Here is a 27874-nt window from a genome sequence, read left to right as displayed (position 1 = left end):
GCCCAAGCTCTGGAGTAACAGGAATAACCCGACCTGGTCAAAGGGGAGGGGAATGGTGGGCATATGGCACGTGCTATTTGGCTTCGATTTGGGGGAGAGGTGCCATTTTTAACGCTAGGGGAATCTAGCAGTGGTGAGCGCTGAGCAGTGATGCATACCAGCTATTTACCGCTTCCCACACCACGGCGGCAGCAGCACCGCGCTGGCCCCTCCGCGGGAGCGTTATGCCAGAGAACGCACCCCCCTTCTGCCTGCGGCTGAAGGGGAACGAAGCCGAGAGCTGCACGACTCCGCGGCACACCCTGCCAGGCAGCCCAGGGACTGGCCGCTCCCGCCGGGCCTGAAACACCCACTTCCAGCACCCTACCGCGGTGACGGGAGATAAACGCGCGGGAAAGGCCGCCATTTTAACTGTGGGCATCCCTAAGCGCGAATGGGGGACGCCATGTCTATTGAGGGCGGTTGTCCAAAATAGCGCGGCTGGGTAAAGGAGACGCCGGCCGCCGCGGTGCGCGTCCCCTGTGGCTGAGCCTGCCCCGTGCTGCCGCTGGCACCCGCCCGGGAGTACTCCCGGCCACGGAGCGCAGCAGGTGGACTCCGGGAGCTGGTGAGGCTGGGCGAGCGCGGGGGCTCCAGGAGCAGTGGGCGGGCGGCGGGTCAGGCCCGCCCCGAGCTGAGGAGCCGCCGCAAGGGGCGGCAGTGCTGGATCCGCAGCTCGGGAGAGTGGGTGGTCCCCTGGCCATCACAGAGGGGAGAGTGTAGGTGCCGGCTGAAATAAAACTTTGAAAGGCCTCTCTGCCGCATCCTCGTTGAATAATCGAAACGTTTATGGCCCCCCGCCCCGTCTGGAACGTCCAAACAGCACGGGCTGGGTCTGGATCTGTGCATCCCCGCTGCCATGGCGTGTGATCCCGAGAGCTGGTGCCACTCTGGGGGCAGCGGGAGTGAGAAGACCCGGCAGTTAGTTGTGCGGGATCCCTGGGGGCTTCTGTCTAGGGGTGTGTATGTAGGGTGAGGGAAAGGCTGCTGGATTATGTTCTCACGGCGTCCAAAAACAGCTGGCCCTGAGAAAGTGGTGAAACTCCTGTGGAGTTTGCTCTGTGAGGTGCCCTAGGTTTTGGTGGGAGGTGAGGCTGTTTCTCCTTTGCCTTTTTGTGGAGGCAAAACCGTGATTGCTATCACCAAAGATAGCGTAGCAGCACTTGTTTGATTTCTCTCATGAGAAGCTGTAAGCAGTAACAACAGACTCACTGCCAGGTTTGAATGCCTTGTTTTTTCTGTGTGAAGTACAGTTTTGCAAGAGGTCAGAGGTCTGAAATCGAGGCTGTAGAGCCGGTTAAGCTGTTAAGTCAGGTCATTCGCTTTTCTTCATCGCTGGTTATACTTCCGTACACAGAGAATGGGGTTACACATCAAACATGAAGAGCAGTTAGCAGGAGCAAAGGTGACTTAGATGCTTGTTTCTCTGTAACTTGTAATACCACCAGGCAGGATTCATGCTAAAGATTGTGGAATAATGTAGGCTGGAAGGGGCCTTCAGAGGCAGCCGCGACCAGTCCCCTGCCCAGAGGTGGGCTCACCTCAGAGTTACATCAAGTTACCTGAGATCTCCTCTAGTCCAGACTTTAACTGGGCTTCCTGAAAGGTAAAATGCTTGTAGTCAACTTGACTGTATCTATTAACCAACCTGTCTGCTTTTCAAAACCTCTTTCCACATAGAAGGGAGGGTATACTAATTATTCTTCTTTCCAAAACAGGTTAATTACATGTAACCTGTGTACACAACTGAAAGCCTTCTGAGGAATTTGCCAGGATGAAGCCTGTCATTGTGGTTCATGGTGGAGCTGGCCGGATCTTTAAAGAACGAGAACAGGGAAGTCGTGATGGTGTTATCAGAGCTGCACTGCGAGGTTATGGTATCCTGAAACAGGGAGGCAGTGCCTTAGATGCAGTTGAGGAGGCAGTACGATCAATGGAAGATGATCCTCATTTTAATGCAGGTAATTTTTCAACAATTTATTGGGTTTAGAATCATTGTGTATTTCATGCGTTTTATCCTGATGCTTTTGAACATGCTGGCATGCATTTTCCTGGAATTGTGCATATTGTGGTGGAGTAAATACTGGGTCACAAAATAGTTGATTTCTCTGTATAATAAAGTAGCATGGTTTCTCTATTTTTTTAGGGAGTACACATAGGCAGAGGAGTTACTCTTTTCTCATTTTTCAGTGGTTTATACCTGCCATTTCATTCTTGTGATGCAGTATTACTCTTCTGTAAATCTTCCATTACTGTGCTGTGTATTCAGTTTGTGTGGACTCCTTAATGGAGTATATGTTTAGTTAATGCTCATGTTTAAGGCACTTGAATATAGCTTGCAGCACTGCTTAAGCCTTGATGCTTGACCTTTGCCTATTCCCAGAGGAGTACTGTACTTGGGGATTTTAGGTGGTTTTCTCTTAATTAATGCTTCCAGTTGGTGATTTTGTAAATAATATTGCAGAAGTAATGCAGTAATGGTATATGAGTCATGAATTTAGATGGTAAGGGTTCGTAATTGCATTTCCTAATTATTAATGTTTATTAATGTCAATCATTAAATATTTTTCTTCTGTTCCTGCGACCTCAAATTTATTATTTTGATGAATTTTGGTGAAAATATTTCTGTACAATCACCAAGGTATGTCAGGAATGAACATGGGAGAAAAGACCTGTTAGACTCTGTTTTGGATAACAGAGCTATTAGTTACTGGCAAGCCTAGTTTGCAGTGATTCTGTTGTTTCTTCTCACCTTGTATTTGAGAGCCAGGGAGAGCTTTTGCTTTACACAAAGCTTTCAGTGTTTTTTTGGTTTTTTTTTTTACTGACTTGGGTTGAACATCTTGATTTTAGAGGATTCAAGCTGAAATCATGAAGCAGCCTTAGAGGTGTGGTGTGTACTATTAACATCGGGGTGGCATTCTGTCATTTACTTAACTGGACTTTGAGCCTTAAGCCCTTTTTCAGGTTTGACTGCTGATCTAAATGGCAAGTAGACTGGTAATCACAGATGCATCTAATTGTGTTAACACTTATCAGATACAGCTGCTCTCAATAGTGGGCGAAAATGAGCTGAAAGCTATGTGAAGAGGGCCCTGATTGGAGTGGCTGCTTAAAACTCACTGTGTGATATTTATCTTTGTAAAAGATAGATCAGTTTTACTGTAATATTTTCTAGGAAAACATAGACATTGCTAAGACAATGATAAATATTGGGGAGAATGGGCATAACAATCAAGTTGTGTCCTTTTTGAATGATAGGTTTAGCCATGCTGTGTAGATGCATCTTGAAGTAGGCTTGGTAGCAGGGCTTAGAAGCTATACTGTTCTCTGAAACTATAATTGTAGTGACTTGTGCAGCATAATGAAGTTCTGTTTGTGATGAGGAAGTGGCCTTGTTTATATTTCCTTCATGTGAACTCTGATGAGCAGTAGTAACTATATTGGTGTGAATATTCCAGGTAAAAGAACTGTCATTTTTGTGATCCTTGCACACTCTTTCTTCCTTAGCCTTTGCAGACTTCCCCCACCCAGTGCTGCTGTCAGTGAATATCATAGCCTCAGAGACATGTATTCCCTACCCATGGTGCTGGAAGGCAGGAGAAAAGGCAGTTTATAACTACAAACGGAAGGATTCATCCTCCCTCAGATAACCTGAAGCTTAGGGTCTAGCTTTGCAATGGTGTATAGACTTTAACAGTGGCCAGTGGAATGAGAAAGGGTGGCTATACAGATCTCTAAGACAAGTGGGATGAATTGTTCTTCGAGAGCACCTGTCTCTCTTCACTGACTGTAAAAGGAGGCTGTCTGCAACTGTTTTCTGCTCAGAAAATTTTAGGGAATCCTAAAACACCAAGAGAGGTGTCTAGTAGTCATAGGATACTATTAATGCAGTGGTAAAAGAAGCAGGTAGAGCTTACTCTGGAACCATGGTTCTGGTCACTGGTATTTGAGAAGGGGGTGCCCTAGTTCTAATGCAAATTTTGTGATGATGAGCTTGAGAACCTACCTTGTCAAAGCTAAAAGAGTATGTCAGAGTCTAAAGAAACAAAGAAGACTTATTCCTTACACCATCATAAAGGATAAGCTGGAAGAATGTTAGGACAGGTAGCACAAGGCTCCTGCAAGCTCTTTACAGATTATTGTAGTCTAGAAACTAACAGGTTCTGAATGATGCAGGTTTGAGCTTTGGTATAGTTTATGCAGTCAGAGAGGGGCAAAAAAAATAGCTTTTGGGTGAGTGTCTGTGTGTGGCAGCAGGAGTTTTGGAGATTACAGGATTTTGTTGCCTCCTGTAGGAGGGGATTCAGTTTCATCAATTTGATAGATGGACCATTCGGTGGATAAAGAACTGGCTGGATGGCCGCACACAAAGAGTTGTGGTCAGTGACTAAATGGAGACCAGTAATGAGTAGTGTCCCTCAGGGATCGGTGTTGGGACCGGTCTTGTTCAAGATCTTTGTCAGTGACATGGACAATGGGATTGAGTGCGCCCTCAGCAAGTTTGCTGATGACACCAAGCTGTGTGGTTTGGTTGACACGCTGGGGAGAACGAATGCCATCCAGAGGGACCTTGACACGCTTGTGAGATGGGCTGATGCCAACCTCATGAAGTTTAACCATGCCAAGTGCAAGGTCCTACACCTGGGTGGGAGCAATCCCAGGCACAGCTACAGGTTGGGCAAAAAGGAAATTCAGTGCAGCCCTGTGGAGAAGGACTTGGGGGTGTTGGTCAATGAGAAAATGAACATGAGCCGGCTTCAGTATGCGCTCACAGCCCAGAAAGCCAACCGTATCCTGGGCTGCATCAAAAGGAGCATGACCAGCAGGTCAAAGGAGGTGATCCTGCCCCTCTACTCTGCTCTTGTCAGACCTCGCTTTGACTGTTATGTACAGTTCTGGTTTGTTCAACGTAAAATGGACATGAAACTGCTGGAACAAGTCCAGAGGAGGGCCACAAGGATGATCAGGGGGCTGGAGCACCTCCCATATGAAGATAGGCTGAGAAAGTTGGGGCTGTTCAGCCTGGAGAAGAGAAGGCTGCGTGGAGACCTCATAGCAGCCTTCCAGTATCTGAAGGGGAGCTATAGGGATGCTGGGAATGGACTCTTCATTAGGGACTGTAGTGACAGGACAAGGGGTAACAGGTTAAAACTTAAACAGGGGAAGTTTAGATTGGATCTAAGGAAGAAGTTCTTTACTGTTAGGGTGGTGAGGCACTGGAATGGGTTGCCCAGGGAGGTAGTGAATGCTCTATCTGTGGTGGTGTTCAAGGCCAGGTTGGAGAGAGCTTTGGGTGACATGGATTAGTGTGAGGTGTTCCTGCCCATGGCAGGGGGATTGGAACTGGGTGCTCTTAAGGTCTTTTCCAACCCTTACTGTTCTATGATTCATACCTTCAGTCTGGTACATTGGTATTGAAGTCTTGTGTCAACAATTATTAACAGTGTTTTCTGACCTTTTGGTTTAACAGAATGTTTGTTTAGTGGTGGTTTAACAGAAATGTGTTTGAGCTCTGTACAATGTTCGAGTCTTTCCACCCTGTGATAACAATATGGCAGTATTAAAAAAAACCTAAACCCAAACCTATTTGATTTGTCTCATTCTGTGTATCATTAATTTTCAATTAGGTTAGTGGTAACTCTGATAATTACAGAAGAAAATAACTACCCAACACTTTAGAACTTCTTTTTTTTTTTTCAATTCCTTTATCTACTGTTTTTATGTGATAATGAAGAACTTGCTGTTTCAAGCTTCTGTTACAGTCGAAAGTGGACACTTTTATTCTACTCCTTCAGTTTTGGCAGTTTCTTGGAATGCTATGTGATGTTAATCTGTTGATAGGATTGCACACTGTACTATTTTATTGGGTTATATTATATCCTCCTTTGGAAGAACTATAAAGGTGAAATAATTTTATGTGCAATTGAAGTGATCTGGGATATAAAGAATTCTGTTCATGGTTGTTTGTTGTTTAAATTTCCTACCTAGTATGTAATTTTGGATAGGATTGGAAGTGTGTTTTCGTCCTGTAAAAATAGAACTCTATTTGAAAGTAGATGTTGTACCCTGTGAGACTTGTTAATGTTTGGATCTTGTGGTTATACTCAGCAGTATTTCTGCTGGTTTGTTTGCATTCAGAAGATACTTTCAGTAAGTCAGACAACAAACTGGGAAAGATTGTTTCATGAGATCTAGTAACTGAGTCACATGATGGTTAGCTCTTAATGACTTCTCTTTTTCTCCCTATTCTTTTTTTTGTTGGTTTATTTTTTTTGTTTGATTTTTATTTTTTTTTCTTTCCCTTTTGCCTTTAGGCTGCGGATCTGTTCTAAATGAAGCAGGTGAAGTAGAAATGGATGCCATTATCATGGATGGAAAAAATTTAGACTCTGGAGCAGTATCTGCAGTTAAATGCATAGCAAACCCAATAAAACTTGCTCGACTTGTCATGGAAAAGGTATGTTGAATGTGTACTTGGGTATGAAGCATTTTTTCCTTAGAAACTTCAGTATATTGATACAACTCAATGATGACTTTTGTGTAGTGCTTTAAAGCAGGAAAGAAGGGGAGAAAGGATTGTAGTGTTTGGAAACTATGGTCATGACAACAAAACTTTTATTTTAAAGGTTTCTGAGAGGTATTTATTAAAAATAGCATTCTGAGGACAGTTCTGTCATGCAGTTGAGAGCTAAGGGAAAATTGACCTATACGTGTTGATCTCCTGTAGCCCCACAGCTGGTATAAATTTGAAAGGAAATAATAAAATCCAACTGTACAGGACCAAGTAGAATCATGCAGGCATAAACCTATGAAAGTTTATGGTAAAATGTGTTACACTTTGCCCAGATACAAAAGAATCTCTGTAGATGGCAAAGTTTAAATGTAGATGTTGGCTGGAATTCCGTGGTATATCTTGAGGTGAGCTTCTGCTACTTCTGCATCAGGTATTGTATATGGGAATACCAATGATATGACTCTTCTGTTCATTTTGGACAGGAATTCTGGGGCACCAACCCAGGCTATGTCACAGTACATTTCAAAGTGTGTTTTGTTTTACTGTGTATAAATAAAAGTATTTTAAACTCTGTTACCCATGGCTCATAAGACTGTAGTATTTTTACTAGAGTCCTAAGCTTGTCAGAGTGCTTATTTCCCAGTGTTTTAGAGATGCCTCGCTGTCTTGAAGAATTTTGAAATGTACAGCCCCTCAAACCAACCAACCAAACCAAAAATACCTTCCCTGTCTACTTGCAGCTTTTTCTTACTTCTGTTACTATCATAGAACAATATGGGCTCCATCTGGTGGTCAGAGTAGTTCTTCTAGATTGTTGCACACAGTTATCCTGTGTGCTGTTGTTTTCAATGGGCTCAAACTTGTCCAAATTAACAGGGCAGAAGGAAGGAGGGCACTAGAATAATTTCCATTCATGATTTACTATGTTGTTGAACACGGCAGCCTCTAGTTAACATAATAAAAGCCTTCCATCTGTAATTCAGCAAATCCTTGAGAAAAGAGTTAAATTCCTATTCAATTATTCCTGTTTGTAGTGAATAAAAGTAGAATGATACCAAAATGGCTTTTTTTTTTTCAAATGGGGCATGCAGTCCCCCTCAGCTCCAGCACTTCATAGATGGGCATCTTGTGAACATTAGAGCACTGTTTCGTTGTTATAGGTGAACTGTGTCTATTTTCTCCTACTATATCATCCACCACTTTCCATTAGACAAAGGAGAATTTAGCCTAGAACATGAGACTTCCTCAAGGCAAAGGTGCAAATTTTTGCTGTGCTTTTTGCACTGCCAGTATTGTTAAGTAAAGAACAGCGATGGTCTGAATTTCAGTTGCAGAAATTTGTGGATTTTTCTCTTCCCCATTTCCCATTAACATGAACTAAATTTGACAATCCAGAACCTTACCATAAAAGCTTATTCCTCTGTGTGCAAGACCCAGGGAACTACAGACCAGTCAGTCTCACCTCTGTGCCTGGCAAAATCTTGGAGCATATTCTCCTGGAAGGCATGGTAAGGCACATGAAAAACAACAAGGTGGTTTGGTGACAGCCAGCATGGCTTCACTGAGGGGAAATCCTGCCTGACCACTTTGGTGGTCAATGATGGAGATACAGAACTGATTGACAGGGGTAGAGCAGTTGATGTCATCTACCTGGTCTTGTGCAAAGCGTTTGACACTGTCCCACACGACATCCTTGTCTCTAAATTGGAGAGACATCAATTTGATAGCTGGACCCCTCGGTGGATAAAGAACTGGCTGGATGGCTGCACACAAACAGTTGTGGTCAATGGCTCAATGTCCAGCTGGAGACCAGTAATGAGTGGTGTCCCTCAGAGATCAGTGTTGGGACCAGTCTTGTTCAAGATCTTTGTCAGTGACATGGACAATGGGATTGAGTGTGCCCTCAGCAAGTTTGCTGATGACACCAAGCTGTGTGGTTCGGTTGACACGCTGGGGAGAACGAATGCCATCCAGAGGGACCTTGACACGCTTGTGAGATGGGCTGATGCCAACCTCATGAAGTTTAACCATGCCAAATGCAAGGTCCTACACCTGGGTGGGAGCAATCCCAGGCACAGCTACAGGTTGGGCAGAGAAGAGATTGAAAGCAGCCCTGCGGAGGAGGACTTGGGGGTGGTGGTCGATGAGAAAATGAACATGAGCCGGCTTCAGTATGCGCTCACAGCCCAGAAAGCCAAACGTATCCTGGGCTGCATCAAAAGGAGCATGTCCAGCAGGTCAAAGGAGGTGATCCTGCCCCTCTACTCTGCTCTCCTGAGACCTCACTTGGAGTATTGTGTGCAGTTCTGGTGTCCTCAACATACAAAGGATATGGAACTGTTGGAACAAGTCCAGAGGAGGGCCACGAGGATGATCAGGGGGCTGAAGCACCTCCCATATGAAGATAGGCTGAGAAAGTTGGGGATGTTCAGCCTGGTGAAGAGAAGGCTGCATGGAGACCTCATAGCAGCTTTCCAGTATCTGAAGGGGAGCTATAGGGATGCTGGGAATGGACTCTTCATTAGGGACTGTAGTGATAGGACAAGGGGTAACAGGTTAAAACTTAAACAGGGGAAGTTTAGATTGGATCTAAGGAAGAAATTCTTTTTACTGTGAGGGTGGTGAGGTACTGGAATGGGTTGCCCAGGGAGGTTGTGAATGTTCCATCTGTGGTGGTGTTCAAGGCCAGGTTGGAGAGAGCTTTGGGTGACATGGATTAGTGTGAGGTGTTCCTGCCCGTGGCAGGGGGGGTTAGAACTAAATGATCTTAAGGTCCTTTCGAACCCGAACTGTTCTATGATTTCTTGTTTGTGCAGGTCAGGAAGGTGGGTATGTTATCAGAATCTGCATATGGGAGGGAAGCCTTTGAAAAAGTTTTAAAAAATATGTTTCTTTTTTTATAGTAAAACTTGGTTTTGTTTTCTTTAAACTCATTTGAAGGATGATACAGTCTCCATTGCTGAAAGCAGGTGATGGGGAGGGCACAGTCTTGCATTAAAGTAAAAGGAGAAGTTGAGTGTATTTCCTAAAACAAACAATATCCCACAAACCAACAAACACTGTCCACCAGAAAAAAAAAAAAAAGATGGTGTGCTTCTGGTGCTTTAGTGGCAGAGGAGGGCAGTATTGCACGAAGAAGTTGGCTTTCAAGTCGAAGAACATCAGCTTTCTTAGAAGTATGTAGAGCTTTTGTTGTCTGGTAATATGACTTGGCGTGTAAGCCCATTGTCCACTCTTTCACGCGTACAGAAAACTTCTTTCTTGTAACTTGTATTTGTGTTCCCTAAAGCAATGCTCTTCTGAATTGCAGACTTACTTTGCCAATAAAAAGGTACTTGAATTTTCAGAAACATTTGATGTCAGTGCCACAATGTCAGGAATGTTTCTAAAGTGTAGTCACATTTCGTATGTCTGTAACTATTGGAAGGGATTAGTGCAGAGGCTGTAACAGGCTTAAGTAGAGATCTGTCTGTGATTAGGGAAGAGGTTTGGCTGGAATCCTTTAAAACAATGCTGTGCTATTGGTTGGTCATGGTAGTGATTGCTTGTCATGGATTTAGAAATCAATAAAGTTGATGGTCTGCAACATCTTGAAAATCTAAGGCTTTGAGACTGTTAAATGTTCTGTGGAATGCAGCATGACACAGAAGTACCCAACATCTGGAGTCCCTGCTTCAGGCTGAGAACTGCATATTTGCCACTTGTATGCCTCGAGCATCACATGGTTCTGCTTTTTGCACCTCAGCTAGTACCTGTGTGCTGTGCTGTTGCATGGACATACGACGCTGTGTAGTGGTTCAAGAAGTTGATGCTTATTTTTGGATGTGGATTTATTTAAAAAATCAGATTTTAGAGGTCCTACTAAAGTATAAGGATTAATGAAACAAATTTATGTAAACAAGTTTCTCTAAAATAGAAATTAACCAACATGTAGAGACTTTGGAGCATGGATTCTATAGTTATTGACTTAAAATCTGGCCTAAGTGCTTTGGTAAAAGAAGGAGTCAAAATAGATCTTCTGACAATGTTCTTAAAAGAGAGCAAGCATTTTTTGGTCAAACCCATTAGAACAGTTGTGTTTGGTTTGGTTTTTTTTTTTAAATTTGAAAATCTGGGTCTATAAGAGTAGCAGGTAGTTGAAGGAAATATTTAAAATAATAGTTCAGCTGATGTGAAGAAACACTTTAGTGTATGATAGTTAATTTTTTTTTATTAATTTATGAAGTATAATACCTTCAAGAAGAACAGGCATTTATTTACTATTCTTTCCTTCTGGGTAAAATCCTTCTAGGTCTAAGTTAAGGATAAAGCAGTTAAGTAATGATTTGGTGGTTGACTGGAAGCAGTACAAAAGTTGCATGCAAATCAGCAAAAGAGCAAGTGTACCAATTTTTTCCATTATAATAAGCATTAAAAAGGTAAATGTAGTTCTTTTCTAGTAACAACAAAAGTTTTTGTTTTGGAAAGTTGAATTTTTCAGCTAGTGGAAGAGGTTATTGGCACAGAAATCTAGAAAGTTTAAAAAAAAAAACCCAAGATTTTTAATTGTGTGAATAATTATAAAAATAGTAATTATACAAAACTGTTCAGTAAAAGGCAAAACAAGAATTGTTACTGACTCTCTTGTCTGTCTTCTGTAGACGAAGCACATGCTGCTGACTGACCATGGTGCACACATGTTTGCTCAGGCCATGGGTATTCCTGAGACTCCAGGAGAAAAACTCATAACCGAGAGATCCCGGGAGAGATGGAAGAAGAACCTTGAGCCAGATTCCAACCCTGAAGAGTTTCAGAAGTAGGGGTTTTGTAAAATATTTCTTCTTTTTACATTCAGGTAATTTAATTCATCCTATCAGTTAAAAAAAAAAACCAAACCAAAACAGAAAACCACAAACAAAACCCCAAAGTTTGAAGGTCTGTATTCAGAGAATACTTCAGTTCCAAGTGTTACATGGTTTGATACAGTCTTTACAGTATGCCCTCAGTGAAAGTAATGATAAAATCAAACTTCCAATTAATTTGCTCAAGTGCAAGTGACTGGAACAAACTTAAAGTGCTGATGTTTAAGAGTCAGTCACTTTGGCATAGTACAGATTTTGTGGCAGTAATGAAGAATAAAGTCAGAACTTACTGTTGCTGTTAAAATCACCAGTTACAGGAGCGCACAGAACAGCTTTAGCAAGCAGCAGGCAGCACTATGTATACTTCTTTTCCATGGCGGAACTGTGAGTTTAAAAAATCCCCAGTCCACATTCTAAAACAAGTCCATGGGAAAAAGAGTCCATGGGAAAAAAAAATAGTAAAGCTGATCTTAGTTAAGTAAATGAAGAAATTTGTCCTTAAACTGGATTGGTTGGTTAAGTGACATCAGGTTTTGACCAGTAACTTCTTATCAGTGCTGATTGCAGCTATTGGTTATTGTAGATAGGAATGAAAAAAATGACCAAGTTCAGTGTAGTGATAGGTGTAAAAGAGATGCTACTGGATAGTATTGCATAACAGCAAAACAAAAGTCACTTGAAAAATAAGCAAGTCTCATATGAAGTAGAGGGGAAGGTAAGGTGGATGAGAAAGGAAGGAAAATCATCAGGCGTCAAAACCACTTTTTTCTATACCTGTGAGGTAGGCATAAATGCTACATTGTTTGAGCTTTCATTTGCACGTTAATGTTTGTGGCATAGGATAATGTTGTATTACATTACATAAGTGCTGTATTACATGATACTCATTTGTTCTGTGAATAGTAGTAATGAGAGAAGCAGAGCTGAAGAATTTGTAGACCAAAAGGAGGAAGTTTCTTCTGTGGGCACATTAATTAAAGTCCATGAAATGAGGCTATAAACTACAACTGTAAGTTACTTTCCATAAATCAGTAGAAGGAAAAACAAATTCACAAGGCAAGTGTAAAGATGGTCTTGTAAACAAAGTGAAGTTGTTCCTTGACTGTAAGGTCTCAGTTGCAATTATTCTTGTATCAAACAGTTTTCTTTTGATCCATGGTCTGTCCAAGGACTATGTGGTATTATAATTCATTGTGAAGAATTTTGAGGATGGCATAGCCACTTGGTTTCCTGAATATATAAGCTGGGATGGCATGGTATCTGAGTCTACATTCAGTCTTTATAACTGCTTAATTTTAATTCTGTTTTCTTATACCAGTGTTAGATGTCTTCAATTTCAGGATTGTCATGTTCTGGAATATATAATATAGAAGCCTTGTGTACTTCTGAAGAAGTCAAGAATTTTTCTACTTAACCACACTGTGCTTTTTCTGACAACCATTGCCCAAAACATCAGCACAAACTCCGAAAGTTAAAACCAGGTCTTTTTTATGCAAGCCCATTTGTTCCTGTATTACATGTAGAATGTTCTTTTTCCCTGCTATGTCCACAGTGATTATGCAGAAACTTGCCTGAGGCAAACAGACGGAAAGTGAAGTTGTATTAGTCAGAGGCAACATAATACCAGCTCATACTGGGAATCTGAAGATTGTTGTATACTTTACATGCAGTCCTCTGGTCGTAACAGTGTTGGAAACCTGGGGGGCTCACAGCTTTCCAAGCAAAGCTTGGTGTCTCCAGAAGAGAACTGATTCTCTTCTGCTGGTTAGAAGCTTCCATTCATTCATGCTAAACGCTTACGATTCCATGGCATGTTCAGCATGGCATCTTGTACACCATTTGCTGACAGTAATGCGTGGTTCATTGTATCTTCAGTTTCTCACTTTAAAGATTCTTACCATTCCTTTTGTCATGAATTGACAGAGACTGCCTGAGAACTCCATAGAAAAAAAATTGAGCCAGCCATAAGATAGTAGGTGGGCGGCTAGCCCCTCTGTGAGTCAGTATTAATTAACAAGGACCCTGACAACAATCACTGTCTTGTTCATGCAGGGTGATGAGACAAAATAGCAGATGCCGTTAGTTGAATGGGGATAGAATAAGTACATCTAACTTCATGGATACTGTCTAGTGAATGATTTAGATGAAAGGGAGTGAACAAATCCAACTGATCCACTCTGTATCACAGTATAAGCAGTACATAAGAGTAAGTCTTGATTGAACAAAATAATTCATACTAATAACATCCTCTGGTATACTACAGATACTAGTTGAGGGTTTTGCTATTGTCCCAGCAATAGAGAGATTATTATAATCCGGTATTTCTCAGAGTTTTGGCTGCCTTGGTAAAGTTTCTAAGTCAACTAGCTATGCAACAATTTTTTTATATCATTTTTTGTCTTTGTTCTGAAGATGAACAAAGAAAAAAAATGTGACACTGAAGCAATAAAAAAGTTTAAAGGGACAGTAAGAAATAATGTAGCTGCCTATTTACTCTACTGCAGATAAGGTGTGTTGGACATATTCACTATTATTTACTGCCAGTTGAGTTCTTGTACCAGAACAGATAGCTACTGCATATGTGATCTGTGTACTTTCAGTATTCTCACAGTTGCTTAAGGTAAATTCATATCTAGGAAAATGTGTACATCTGGATGTATCTTTCTTTATTTCTGGGGAAGATCTAACTTTAGTTGGTTGAAGGGTGCCACATGAGTGTGCAAGGGAGTACTGAATTTACTAATACTCTTTTCAGCAAAACACTTGTAACAGATGGATGGGTGGGAAGCCCATCTGCACCATCATACCAGTTTGAGATGAGGTCTGTCTCCACGTAAATGTCAGAGCAGTCTGTAAGGCCTGTGATTCATCAGTCAACTTTGAATTGCTGTGAATGAAGTGTAGGGACTGACAGTCTGATATTTTACATAAGCTGGAGGGAACAGGAAGTTGGTTCTCTGAGAAACTGACTGTGGGTTTCATGGTACACAGAAACTTTATTAGCTTAGATTTTGGGAAACTAGAGCAAGACCCAGTGCCCAAGGAACTCACAAAGGTATACCTGCTCCAGTTGCCTGTTGAGTAGTTCCTTAAAGGATTGTTAGAAATTCTTCTCCTGTATGGATGGGTTTAGATATTTTTGGTACACCTCTCCTAGCCAGATACTGTTTTATGTTCCTGCATGAATTACTAAGATTGGAATGTGTGGACACTCAAACCGCTGCTTCTCAGTAATGTCTTGCTTCTCACTGTAGCAGCTGTTACAGTAAGTTACAACAGCCTTTTCTTTTTCTGAGTATGAATGCACGTGTATATTTTAAGCAGCCTGTTATATGTGACTTCTCTGTGCTGAAGAAATGAAGCAGTAGTTAAGACTTCTGTTTTCTTCAGGGCATTAAGATTTTTATGCTGATGTATGGTTTCAACAGATTCCACTGGCCAAGCAATTTAAACCTCAAGTTTGCATAGCTACAGAGGACAAAGAAGAAAATATGTATTAATGATGCATTGTGAACAATGCTAGTTGAAAGGCACATAAACAACTTTTGGCGTGGCATTCAAACATTTAGGGGAATAAGGAAGAGGAAAAAGGAGGAACAGGAAGGAAATGATTCAGTGCATGCATATTACTGTCCTTTTCTGTGTTCACTCATTTACATGCACTGTCATTAATAATTCTGGTTAACCTCCTGTTGAGACACTGGAGACAATTCCTATGTCTTTGAGTTGCTGTTTAGGGGAAAGTTGTGCGTCAGGTGTGTCACAGCCAAAAAAAATACTCCAGAATTATGCTGGCTAGCAATATTTCTGCCCTGTGTGCTTTTGTTTTGTGGGTTTCTGTCTCTCCAGCCTGAAGTTTCCATACTATGAAGGTAAACAAGTTATAGAGGATGATAAAAAAGAATTAAGTGTTTTCTACTCCGTTGGATATAAAGCTATGAGAATTGTTGCATATTGCTTGTTATTTTTGTAATTGGAAGCATGGTAATAAATAGATTTATGATGAGTAGTAATTTTTTACAGTAATATTTTTTTAAAGCTACCTGGAAAATAAATGCAACGTGCTTTGGCAGGTATGCTTTATTTCTGCCTAATTTTGTGAACTGTTTTTCTTGGCAGAGACCTCGGAACAGTCGGTGCTGTTGCTATAGACAGTGAAGGCAATGTAGCTTGTGCAACATCTACTGGAGGACTTTCTAATAAACTGATTGGCCGTGTTGGTGACACAGCATGCATAGGTATGGGGTGTGGGATCTTGCCTCATTTTTTGGAGGTATCTCATTTAAAGAAAAAAAAAAGTATTATACATTCTGCTTCTCATTAGTGAAATGAAACATAAATATATATGTATATATGAAATGAAGATCAAGTCTCTTAACACAATATGGAGATTGCAAGTAAGGATTGGGAGTAGAATCATAGAACCATAGAATAGTTAGGGTTGGAAAGGACCTTAAGATCATCGTTATTATCATCATGTAACACTTTTCTGTCTGGAAAATGGGGATCAGAATTTCTTTTTTCTGTCCTTTCCTGAATGCTAACTGCGTTTTTCTTCTGTTCATTCTGATAAAGCTCTCGTTTTGTATATCCATGCTTATAGCTAAGCCAAAAAATGTAGGCTGTTCCATACTAAGATGCTGTTTTCCTGACACTTAAGTTAATAGGTATAATTGTAATTACTGTTTGTTCTTTTAGTGAGCCAGAATTGTAAGATGACTGGCAACTTCAAGTAAATTCCTGTTCTTAGACAGCCCTGATAAGACTGCCTCAGAACCTAATAGTAGCAGTGTGGAATAAAGGAAATATTTTAAGAGATCTCTTATCCAAGTTTAAAGAGACACTTGAAATCTTTTTCCCAGACTTCTTCCTGTCATGGGACAGACTTGTCATTTGATTGCTTCAGGGTTATAGCATACAGTTGGGATTTGGAAAATAATTAGTAAAACATATTCCAAACTCACATAGCACTGCTGTTGGCAGTACAGGATTATTACAAAACTAATACTAACTTTCTCTCGCACCCTAAATTGCTAACATTTTGGTACCCTTTGCATTTTGACTATACTGTTCAGGTTCATATTTGACTGCACCCTTCTGACTACAAATACCCTTCCATTATGTAGATCATGTTCAGGGCTCCTATAGTATCAGACATAGGTCTGTGAAGGACAAGTGGAACTAGGCACTGTTAGGTGTATTGCTTGCAACTTTTGCCCTTACTAGACATTTGCAGGATTGGATATAGACATGCTAGCTGTCCTTTTAAAAGGACAGACTGATTGTGGCAGGGTTTTACCATGTGTAAATCTGGGTACGTTGAAAGGGTCTGATCTGATAAAAAAGTGCAGAAGGGAAGAAACTTTCACAGCTCTTCTGTGCCCCTCCCCCAGTACCTTGTTTATAATGCTGTGGTATGTTCCTCCCCAGCTCCTGGGAAATATTTTTCTTAAGAGATCTGCTAGAAACATGGGTGTTGAGCAAGCGGAAGCTTGGTAAAGAACAGGGTGTGGAATGTGCCAGCAAAACAAGGATTGGAGGGAAAGAAAATGAAGGAGGGGGGGAGTGGGAGTTCAGCACAAGAAACACTGCTTGTGGTGAGGACTTACAAGATTCTTCAGGGGTGCTTTGTGATGCTTCACTAGATCCCAGGCTCTTCAAATCTCTTACCTGATGGCAGTCATACACGCATCAGACCATATGCTACAGCACTTACCTGCTTTTGCTCTTGTGGATAAGTTACCCTCAAACTTTGGCCAATTCACCAATTCACCAATGTCCTCGCAATGTCCCTATCTTCCCAGTTAGTGATATAGTATGTCCTGGTATTCTGCATCCTCTTGCCATCTTGCTGATCCTCAATATACTGTCTCTTGCTGTTCTAGTAAATATTTTTGCCTATCCCTATGAAGTGTTTGCCTGCTTCTGCTTCTTGTACCACAAGCAGATTGCTAATCGTCTGCCTCTCTCAACTTGGCAACTGGCTTCATCCAGCTGTTGATTTCTTTCATATATTTAACTTTTTAAATTGAGGCAGAAATGAGAAAGAAGTTTGTTACTGACACTTTGCTCCCAGAAATGCACAGAAGTGATGGATCTTAAGGAAGAAATGCTTGGTACCTATTTTAAACAATGCAGGGTTTGTAAATTGTATTACAGAATATTGACTTCTTTGGTTTTTCCCCTCTGAAAAGGAAGTGGAGGTTATGCTGATAATCATTCTGGTGCCACTTCAACCACAGGACACGGGGAGAGCATTATGAAAGTGGTCTTAGCCCGGCTGATCCTCTATCACATGGAGCAAGGTATATTCCAAACTTCCTGTAGGCTGAATTTATAAGGATAGGAAACATTGCCTAATGACAGATTTCAGTTTATGTACTATCATTCTAGAACAGTTGTCAGAAGAGTTGCTCCCAGGGGTATGTGGATGGGTCACCTCTCTTTAAAAACAAAACAAACTACTAAAATATTAAATCTAAAATAGTCTTAAATGGACAGAAATATCTGTGCTGCTTGATGTTTAACCATGCCTTAGATCAATGTATTCTGAAAGACATTGTCTGCTTTGTTTCACTGAAATTCTCAGTATTTTTTCCCCAATTTTAAATTAAAATTTTGTGAACAATGAAACTGAAAACAAGTAAAAGCAAGATATATTTAAGGAAGTGGTAGGGGAGAACTAGAGATGGATAATCAGAGCTGAAATAAAAAAGCATCAGGTATCACCTTTCTCATAAACTGCAAGGGTCTTTATTTTAACAGCTCTGATTATAGCAACAGAAATGCTTTTAACATGTTTTAACTATGATTTAAATTTTCATTTTGTTTTGGAAAATACACTAAACTAACTGGGTGGGTATGTGGTAAACAGCTGACACAGTATGTCTTATGTGACTGTAATATAATACGACTGTGGGATGACCCTTTGGAGCTTTACCTTCATGAGTTAGTCTGTCATTGAAACCCTTGATTATATTACAGCCTGTAAACATAGCCAAACAACATACTTGTGTTGCATGCAATTGAAGAACCATTAATATAGATATCACCATTATTTTTAGAAAGCAATAGCTTTGGGGCAGTAGAGTGTAACTTGCTTTGTGATCAGCCAAACTGGAAATAGTTGGAAAACTTTCAATTTACATTTCCATCAGAGAAGCAGTGAGTAGGGAGATGAAGTAACAACTGAGAATATTTTTGTTACGCTTTATAGAGCTGTTTGCGTATAATGGGTACATTTCTCTGTAAAGCTCTTGGCTAATGTGATAGTTTTAGCATAAAACACAACCTGCAGATTATTTCCCACAGCTCTAACACATTACAGTCTCACCTGACTGTCTATATTATGCCCCTAGCTATTCAATTTGTGAATGGCCTTCTGAGCTCTATTTAGTCTAAACTGTGTAAATCAGTTTCTTCTCTGGCTTGAAGTTAACTGCATTGCAAAACCTATGCATTGATAGCAGTTATCTGGCTTGTCATAAATCAGTATGAAAGGTAAATAAGGCTCAAATTAAAAAGTGTGGGTTTTTTTTTAAAGAGAGAAAAAGAAGAAAGAAAACGAACCCACATGTGTGCATGTTTAATGGGTTTGCACTTGTTCACCCTGCCTGTGCTTGCTCTACCTTCATACATCCTGCCCAGAATTATAACTCAGCTGCCAGAAAAATACGTCAGCAGTCCTTTTTTTCATTCTCCCCTCTCCATTTCCATGAAGGTGCTGAAAACAAACCCACAAGTTAATATAACTTTTTGAGTCCTTGAACAGTCAACTGAAGCTGTGTATTTAAGAACAGCTATAGAGCACATTCATAATTCTTTTCAGCTGTTCAGTAATTCACATAGTAAATATCTTCTTTTGGACCAATGCTGCAAAATTTACTTTCATATTGCAGGAGTGAATTGCTTTTCCCAGTCTTAACAGCTGTTGGGATCTCTGTCTTATGGTGGCAGCTGTTGTCTTGATGAAAAAAATCAAACAGTGAAATACTGACCCTTTGAAGTCAGTGCCACTGACTTGAATAGTAACAGTGTCACCCGTAATGTTAGAGAAAGGAGCTTTATCCTGTCAGTCACCAGTGCTGTGAATAATTCTGACTCTGCTGGTTTTGTTTGGTTTTAACTCAAAATTTTCAGGGAAAGCATGAAGGTCAGTTTTTGTTCTGCAGCCTAAGCTGCATAACATTACTTGTGGTATATAGCATAGAACAATTAGGCTGAGCCAACCGTACTCCTGAATTTATATTCAAACTTGTAGTTTTCTGCAGCCTGTAACAAGGCCCGTGTATATGATGTATACATTAACTTTGATTTATTTAGAAAGTATTCCTGCTAATATGACTTAAGTGTAATGAAAAGATAAAGTTGCTTTGCTGGTTCTTTCTCTGATGTCTATAGTACATTGAGCCCTCATCTTGCCTGATGTTTTCAGAGGTTTCAGGAAGGAGTGATGCTGATGCCTGCTTTTGATAAATTATGACAATGTGAAGTACGTGCTTTGAACTCCGTTGCAGCCAGTGGACTTGGTACAGAGATGATGACTGAAATTTTTGATTGTTTTAATGTAGGGTTTGGGGTTTTTTTTTAAAGCTGTAAATGCTTTAAACCTAGCTTGTGACAAATTTTGATGGAAAGCTTGCAAATTGGCATGTTTCCCTTCAAATGATGGTATCAGAAATGTGTCTTGAACATGGAGTTGATGAGTTAGTCTGTATCAAACACTGAAACTGAATTACAATCTGAAGCTATTTAAATCCTGGTTTTGTATCAGCACCATACCATCGCAGCTATTAGCAACTGTCCAGAGCCCTCCTACAAACCTGCTACACTGTAAATTTCTTCCCAACTTAGTTGAAGGAGGAATTACATTTGGCTGGCTTCATGGGGAGGGGTGAAACTTCAAGGGAATTTTAGAATAGATACCATGAAGTTATCTTGTTCGTTTCAGGAATGTCACCGGAGATGGCTGCTGACACTGCATTAGACTACATGAAGACGCGAGTTGGAGGCTTGGGGGGTGTTATTGTTGTTAACTGTTCAGGAGAGTGGGCAGCAAGGTTCTCCACCAAGCAGATGTCCTGGGCTACTGTGAAGGATGACCAGCTGCATCATGGCATTTATGCTGGGGAGAGGCATACAAAATCTGTTGATGAAGCACTTGCATCTGAAAGTGGGGGATTCTGAGAATGAAGAAACATCAGCTGAGGAAGAATGAAGACCTGCTTTTTTAGCTGGAGGAGAATGACATTTGATTTCATCTTTCTGAAAGATCTGTAATCTTTCGATTGGTTCACAGGCATCACCACATTTACAGTCAAAATGAAACCTAAACGTAGTTCTTTAGTGGTCATGGATAGTGGATGTATAGTATTCATTAATACTTTTAGGAAGTTCAGAGATTCCCCTTTCCTAGATGAAGAAGAGTGGTCAGTAGGTTTCTTGGTTAGCATGACTTAATCCTACATTAAAGGGAACGTGAGTTTCAGTATTAGAGGAACTCCTTTGCATGCTCATTCTCAAGAGACTGCTGCCAGGATGATTTGAGATGAATACCTGTTCATTAAAAACTGAATTTTGAAAATGGCATCACTCTCCAGTCTTTTGAGCGGTCATCCCATGGTAACAAATTGCTAACTGTCAGTGAAACACCACCAAACAGCAGCCAAGACTACAGAATACATCATTGTCACAGGCTGGAGGCAACTGTCAAGGGAAATAATAATGAAGTCAAGAAAATAACTTCTCTCCGGAGATGGGAAATGTGATGCTTTCTAAGGAGTCCTGCTTTTATTCCATTCATTGGCATCAGATCTTCAATTAAAAAACAGACCACAACAAAGCAGGCTGCAGTATGTTGAAGTATATGTGGATAGGTTACAGAAAAGATATTACAGATTTAATATCTGTGGTAATTATAAAGAAGGTAATTATTTCAATAAATATAAATAAACCAGCTATCTTTACTACTCAGATACAAAGGTGCTATTCACCTTTCGAATATAAATTTGAGACGGATGATGATTAACTGGAAAAATAATTATCTAAAATCAAGTGATAAAAGCAAGCTGGACTAAAACAAATAAAACTGCCTCTTACCAAATTTCGTGTGTGAAGTCTGAGACGTTTTTTTTGGAGATGCTTTCTTAAAGAAGAATTGACATTCTGCATTACTTCTAATACAGTTTCTTCACTAAGATTTTGTATTTTCAAAGAAAAAAAATTTCTGTTTTCTGACATAACTACATACTTTTTCTTGTTAAAACTTAAATAATTCTACAGATTTTAGGTTGTGACTAGGTTTCCTCTGCAAACAGATTTGTATGTTATAATTGCATGCCATCACGCTGCAGAATGTTCCCTTTACAAGACAGATAACCCAAATAAACATAGCAGAGCCCTTAAATAATAGTTTGAAACTACTCATACCTATATCCCAACTACGATAAAACATGTTATTGAGTTGGCTCAGCCAGAAGGGTCAAGTTGCCAAGGCTGCTATCTGCTTTGATCCATGGCTTATTAGACGTTGCAGATGACTGGATGTGGACAGCAATGTTTCAAGAGTAGATGGCTCAGCAAACCCTAACCATGGAGTACTTTTGTGCTTTGTTCCACAGCAGGTCAAGTAGAAAATGGCTATTATGTGATCATCAGAGGTTCATGAAACAGTAACAGTTTGTAAGATGTGCTCCTCTGTAGAGAGAAGTGGCTTTCTTCTGAGTTAAAATTCACTTCCATGTCTGTGCATGAGGTACCAAAAAAATAAAAAGCAAGCAGTATTGTCTGAGCTTCATTTCCAGAATATCAGGGCAATCATATATTTGTGGTCAAAGATCTGCTTTGTTTACCTTACCTGTCCCTAGGGCAAGATCACATTCATGACAGGCAATAGGAAATACGATCTCCACAAGTTCTGCCAGGCTTTGCTTTGCAGCATTGTTTTCATAAAATTGCTCAATGATTTTTTTATTTTGGTTATTTTCATTAAACTTGAAGGATGTTTTTAGAGCTAAATGGTGACATATAGGCATGGATGCAGGCTGTACACAGTAAGAATACAAATATCTTAAACCTGCTTGTCAGAACTCTGTAGAAGGCATGTTTTTAGTAACTCTTCCTTTGCTTGAAGTAGCTGGAGTGGGGAGCATGTAACCCACTAATAACTGCAAAGCCTCATGTATCATCTTTGGCAAGTTCTGTTTTCTGAGTGGATTTAAGCGTGTCCTGATCATGCTCCCAGATGACCAATACCCATGGGATGGTTAGTGTAGCAGCAAGCATAAGCTAATACACCTGCTGGGTGGTCTGGTGGCTGGGGCTTGGCACTGCGGTAGCCTGGACAGTTGGCTTTGGTTGGCTTTGAATGAGTTCACATTTGCCCAGAAGGTGCCGTCAACCACAGCAGAAGCACAGATGCAATCTTGGGGTTGTCAGAAGGGATAGTAAATGGTTACTGTGGTTAATTCACCTCAGCTGTTCTCAGGAATATACTGTAATAAATTGCTGGCACTTAACAAAGAGCATTATCCTATATTGGTTCTTCTATGGCTCATCACCAGATTTGCTGGGCACCTTCCAGCAGTGCATTAAGCAGTATAACTACCATCTGGTGCATATGGTCTGTTCTGTCTCACCCACTTCTTCGTCATGTGTGCTGTATTGCTTTCTTGTGAAAAAGTACGTGGTTTTCAAATACATGCTTGTGCTATTCTGTCTCTCCAGTTCACTGGGGCTGGGAATGAGGATTTCCTTGCATATAGGTTAATGCTGTTTGATAACCTTAGGCTGGAGTTTGCTCTGCAGTTCAAATGATGGCAGCTCAGGTAAAACATTGGTACCAGCTGTCACTGAGCATTCCTCAGCAGTGTATGTGATTTCCTCACCTCATCTGGACAGCAGGTAGGCCTCTTCTAGGACAGTGTTCCCCTTTCTCATAGGGGGAATGATAGCAAATGGGCAGGAATGTGGCAGACCTGCCTCTCAAAGAAGCTGGAGAGCTGGGGATGAAACAGTTGTTTTCCTTGCTTTCTGCCCTTTCAGTCATGTTCTTCAGCTGAAACAGCATGAGACTGTTGCTGGTGGTGTAAAAAGTTGCTGGTGTTGCACAGGCAACCTGAGGTTTTAATACATGTCCCCAGACCTCTGCATACTGAGAAACTACCCTTTATAAGGCCTTTAACATTTAACAGCTTTTGTAAATGTAGTTGAAAGATACTGAACTTGAGGGGATTACCAATAGCAGGACGGGAAGTTGTGTGCCGCTACCATGCACTGCTGCTGGAAATGAGCCTCTCATCCAAATGGCTGTGACCTGGATATCAAAGAAGGAAAATTAGAGGTCTGTTGCCAAGAAACTGAGTGTCCTTGGCACATAGCAAAGAGGCAACAGAGTTTTAATTATCTAATTAAAGTGTGTCATCCTGTTATTTTATATCACTTAGAAAGCCAGTTGTGGATGTTGTGCTATTTCTTACTACTCTGTAGAAAGGGTCCCTGACCTGAGCAGGTAGCCTTGATGGGCATACATATCAAAGCTGCTAAAAGCAGCAGAGCAATGGTCATTGACTGCTCATATATTGTTAGTTCTGTGTGTGTTTTCCTTCTTCATCTTTGCAAGTTACTAGTAATTAAAAATTGTTCCATAGGACATAAGTGTTTGGAAATACAGGGTTATTTTTTTCAGTGTTCTGCTTTGTCCTACATTTTAGCTCTGTGTCTCTGGGGAGGTTTTCATCAACTTTGAAATCTACTTTGGCAAAGTTTAATGGAACTCACTGTTTTGCTTGTTTCTCTTCTGGTCTGTTTTTCCTTTTATATGCTCCAATAAGTATTTGCTGTGGGACAGATTTCATTCTTGGTTACATCAGTAAAGCACAGTCACTAAAGTCTGTGATTACGCTAGAGGAAGTGAAATCAGACATGGGCTCACCCGTCCGAAGCCGATCACTCTGTGAGTATTCAAACAGCCTTTGCTAACAAGAGAAAGAAAGAGAGGACGGAGAGCCTGCTGTGGGGAGCCACTGTGTGAGACAGGACTCAGCCTCTGGCAGTGTCAGGGGGAAGAAGATGCCCAGGGAAACAGTTATATATGTACACTGGGAATTAAATAAGTGTCAAATGATTCACATAAAAAAATCTTAAGATCACAGAATCTTAAGATCATATAGATAGGGCAAGCAAAATGTCATTCTGGTTTAGATGTGTAAACATGAGGGAAGGGAATCTCATTTTCCTTTCCACCGCACTCCTTACGCTTGGTTTACTGGGGGCACATAGATGGCCCCCAAACTTCTCTGTAAATGAGCTTTGCCAGACCTGGTCACATGTGCTTTAACTTCAACTACTTTAACATTCTTTGGCTACTAGAATTCTCCTTGGTTGGAGCAAGACTCATTTTCTCGTGGTTCCTCCCCAAGTTCTTTTCTGTGCAGATAGGGTGGGTTACAATGCTGTCTGCATGGGCTTTAGCCCTCCAGGCCTGCACTTTTGACCCTTTACTCCTAGGGCTTTACTACAACTTAAGCTATGTAAATGCATGGTAGCATGCAGCTTATTAAATACTCAGCTGCTTCCAGACTTAATGGCTCTACCCGGTCCTGCCTGCTTAGCGGCATAGCAGGCCGTGTGCTTAGCAACCCAGGCTGCCGCGAGCACATCACTCCCATGCACTGCTCTCGCTGCTGCCTCCTTACTCAATACAGCCAGTATCCCCAGCTTTTTCTGGTAGCACACAAAACCTTATCTAGGCTTGGGTGTAGCTACCACCTGCAAGTCGCAGCCTGTGCTGTTTTACAACAGCACCACAATGGCTGACGACCACAGGACACAAAACCCAGGGCCATTGGAGGTGCTGGACTCCTTTCTGTGAGTACTAATGACTGTAAAACAAATATACATACCAGTAAATGTAGACCCCAGTGTTTTAGCAGTTGCCTTTTCTTAGCAATTTCCAAACGCTCACTTATAAACAGCTTCTAGAATAAGTTACTAACCACTTCTTTTGGGCTGGAAAAGTGCACAATTTGCTGGGATGTGAGTACTGTTGTCTTCTGTACATGGAACTCATTTGCTGCATGCAAGAGGGATACAGCCAGTATTTCTCTCCTATATTCTAGAAGATAATTTGTGGTGGTGGTGTTTGGTTGATTTTTTTTTGTTTGGTTTTGTTTTTTAAAAGCTGAAAAAGGTTATTAGGGCTTTACTCAGGCATTTTTTACTATCTTTTGTCTCACCTCAGGTAACCCCTCAAGATCTTTTGGAATGAGTGCGGCTTAGCTAAGCCTCTTGTAAGATAATAACTCTGAAATGATGATATTAGGGAAAATGAATGGAACATGAAACCCATCACATTTTTCAAGTACTGTAAGCCAGAAGGAATCACAATTATTATCTAGTCTTACTTCTTAAATAAATAGGCTAGGGCTTCATCTCTCTGTTATTTCTGCATTAAGCAAATAACTTCTGTTGAAATATGATCTACTTCTGCCATGGAAAGAATGAAATTGAGGATGCTCTCTAAAACAAAATACCTGAACCATATTTTAAGTAATTCTGTTTTAACATGTTTAAGGGAAAAAAAATGGGGGGGAGAGAGGGCACATTATCATCGCAGATACCCTCATGGCCGCTGTGCTGCCACCAGGCTGTACTTGAAGTCTTTGTCGGGAGAGGGCATCTGCTAGAAAACAGACCTGAAATTCCAGATCCAAAGGTACATGGTATGCATCTGCCTGGAGACATACCTCCAGAAGTCCTGCGTGTAAAGGTTATATTTATATAACAACTCAGGTCTTCAGAGAAGTATACAGAAGCTGTGAAGTGATCTGCACAGCTCTTCAGTGGAGTTTATTATGTTTAAACCATTTTATCTCTGGTGAGCGTGCAGGGAGATTAAACCAACTGCTCTGGAGCCACCAAATGCATCCGAGGCAGGGCCAAGATTAGAATATTGATTTCTGGCCTCCGCAGTTCCAGGCTCAGTTCACTACATTATGTTGTTTTTACAGATAACATTTAGACAAATAGCTCTTGACATATCAAAAGCTCAGTAGCCTCAGTAAATTGAGCAGGGCTTTAGCTGTTCAATTTCTGTGATTTGTGCATGCCTTACGCTTGGTCCCAGTAATCTCAGTAGCTATTGTATATTTGCAGTGAAAGCCACTTGTATCCTGAAGCATACCAGACTTCTTTTTTTTCCTCTTAGAGTAGAAATAAGCCTAATTACGATACATTTTCTTCTTGTCAGCTTGAGATCTGCAAATTGTCTCAGTCCTCCTAAAAAAAACAAAACAAACCCAGTACACTGGTGGAGATTCTGAGTTCTAATGAACAGTAGCTCATCGCTCCTTCTAATTTCTTGTTTGAGTAAGAAGTCAGAAAAATGGGAAAAGTCCCACAGTTTGGAAGTTCAAATCCAAGTATAATGAAATCATCACATACCACCTGAGGATACTCAGTTTCTGATAACCAAATGCCAAAGAAAAGAAAAGTATGTGCTTGAAAGCTGAAATAAATCCTACACAGAGAATAATTCAGGTATATTTGTAAGGGAAAACTTGTCTCCCAATATGTAGGAATATTGCCATTGCTACAAGCCAGGAAACCTTCAAACCACCTGAGCTCACTGAGGTGAGACCAGAACCTTTTTTCCACATTTCTGAACTCCAGGTATCTCATCTGCAGCTAACAAAGGACCCTGCTTACTTTTACAGAGCCTACTTGAAGTTTGGCAGTCCTACAAAAGCTGCACTGGCATTTCAAACACGTCAAGTTATCTAACAGCCTTCCCCACCCTTCTTTGTTACTTGATGCAGTAGCACGATGTCATTTGTCAGAGCGCCAAAACTGGACACATGCTGAATATGTGAATACCAAGGAAGTGGTTTCCTTAGCAATAACAGGCATGTGAAAGTCAAAACTTCCTTTCCTCCTCATGTGACCTTTTTCAAAGCAATTCAGCCTAGAGACAATAGGAGTGAATTCCAAGCACCCGCAGCGTTCCTGCACTGCTGGGCAAGGATCTGCCAAACAGCCAACTTCTCTTACCTTTTTATTAAGGTAAAATCATATTTCTCTTTGGGTGTTCTCCACTAGGGATTTGGTGTGTTTATGTGTACAGCACAGTGTTTGCCTGAAAGCAGAATTCCCTAATGCCATAGAAACAAATACGTAGAAGATGAGTAATTTTCTTGCGAGGTAATTTTCTTGCCATTGTGGACCAAAACTTTTGTCATGCATAAAATCCAAAGTCTTTTCTGTCGAGAGGAAATAAGGACATGAAAACTCTTACCAGATTGTTTTAAGAGCTGGACCACCCTGATGACATTTTGCCCATTTTGTGTAAGGTGAAAATCACCACTCCTCATGACAACACCTAGGAAAAAAAAAGGGAGATGATTTATGAAAGCAAACAGAGGAAGATGTCCATCTCCCCCATCCTGCACACAATGCGGGATCAGTCCTCTTTTGCTATTCT

General features: G+C 40.8%; 1 protein-coding gene across 2 annotated transcripts; it reads left to right on the top strand.

The window, feature by feature from the left end:
• The first annotated feature begins 594 nt into the window (after positions 1–594).
• ASRGL1 (asparaginase and isoaspartyl peptidase 1) lies at positions 595–20699 on the top strand. 2 transcript variants are annotated; one of them, XM_031052753.2, is made up of 7 exons: positions 595–607; positions 1758–2000; positions 6357–6499; positions 11197–11351; positions 15517–15635; positions 17592–17702; positions 20348–20699. In XM_031052753.2, exons 2-7 carry the CDS (start codon positions 1814–1816, stop codon positions 20581–20583), a joined length of 951 nt encoding a protein of 316 aa, XP_030908613.1. In that variant the 5' UTR covers positions 595–607; positions 1758–1813; the 3' UTR covers positions 20584–20699. The 2 variants fall into 2 exon arrangements, with proteins under 2 accessions (XP_030908613.1, XP_005153225.1); XM_005153168.3 differs by lacking the exon at positions 595–607 and adding an exon at positions 1433–1645.
• Positions 20700–27874: the final 7175 nt, after the last annotated feature.

This window comes from Melopsittacus undulatus, chromosome 3, assembly GCF_012275295.1.
Source record: "Melopsittacus undulatus isolate bMelUnd1 chromosome 3, bMelUnd1.mat.Z, whole genome shotgun sequence".
NCBI lineage: Eukaryota > Metazoa > Chordata > Aves > Psittaciformes > Psittaculidae > Melopsittacus > Melopsittacus undulatus.
This window is presented reverse-complemented; position numbering and strand designations above follow the sequence as displayed.

Bases quoted from the DNA above. Each gene is read 5' to 3' on its own strand.
- ASRGL1 (XM_031052753.2), top strand. From the start codon at position 1,814: ATGAAGCCTGTCATTGTGGTTCATGGTGGAGCTGGCCGGATCTTTAAA. The intron at 2,001-6,356 runs GTAATTTTTCAA...TTTTGCCTTTAG, and splicing joins TGATCCTCATTTTAATGCAG to GCTGCGGATCTGTTCTAAAT. The intron at 15,636-17,591 runs GTATGGGGTGTG...CCCTCTGAAAAG, and splicing joins TGGTGACACAGCATGCATAG to GAAGTGGAGGTTATGCTGAT.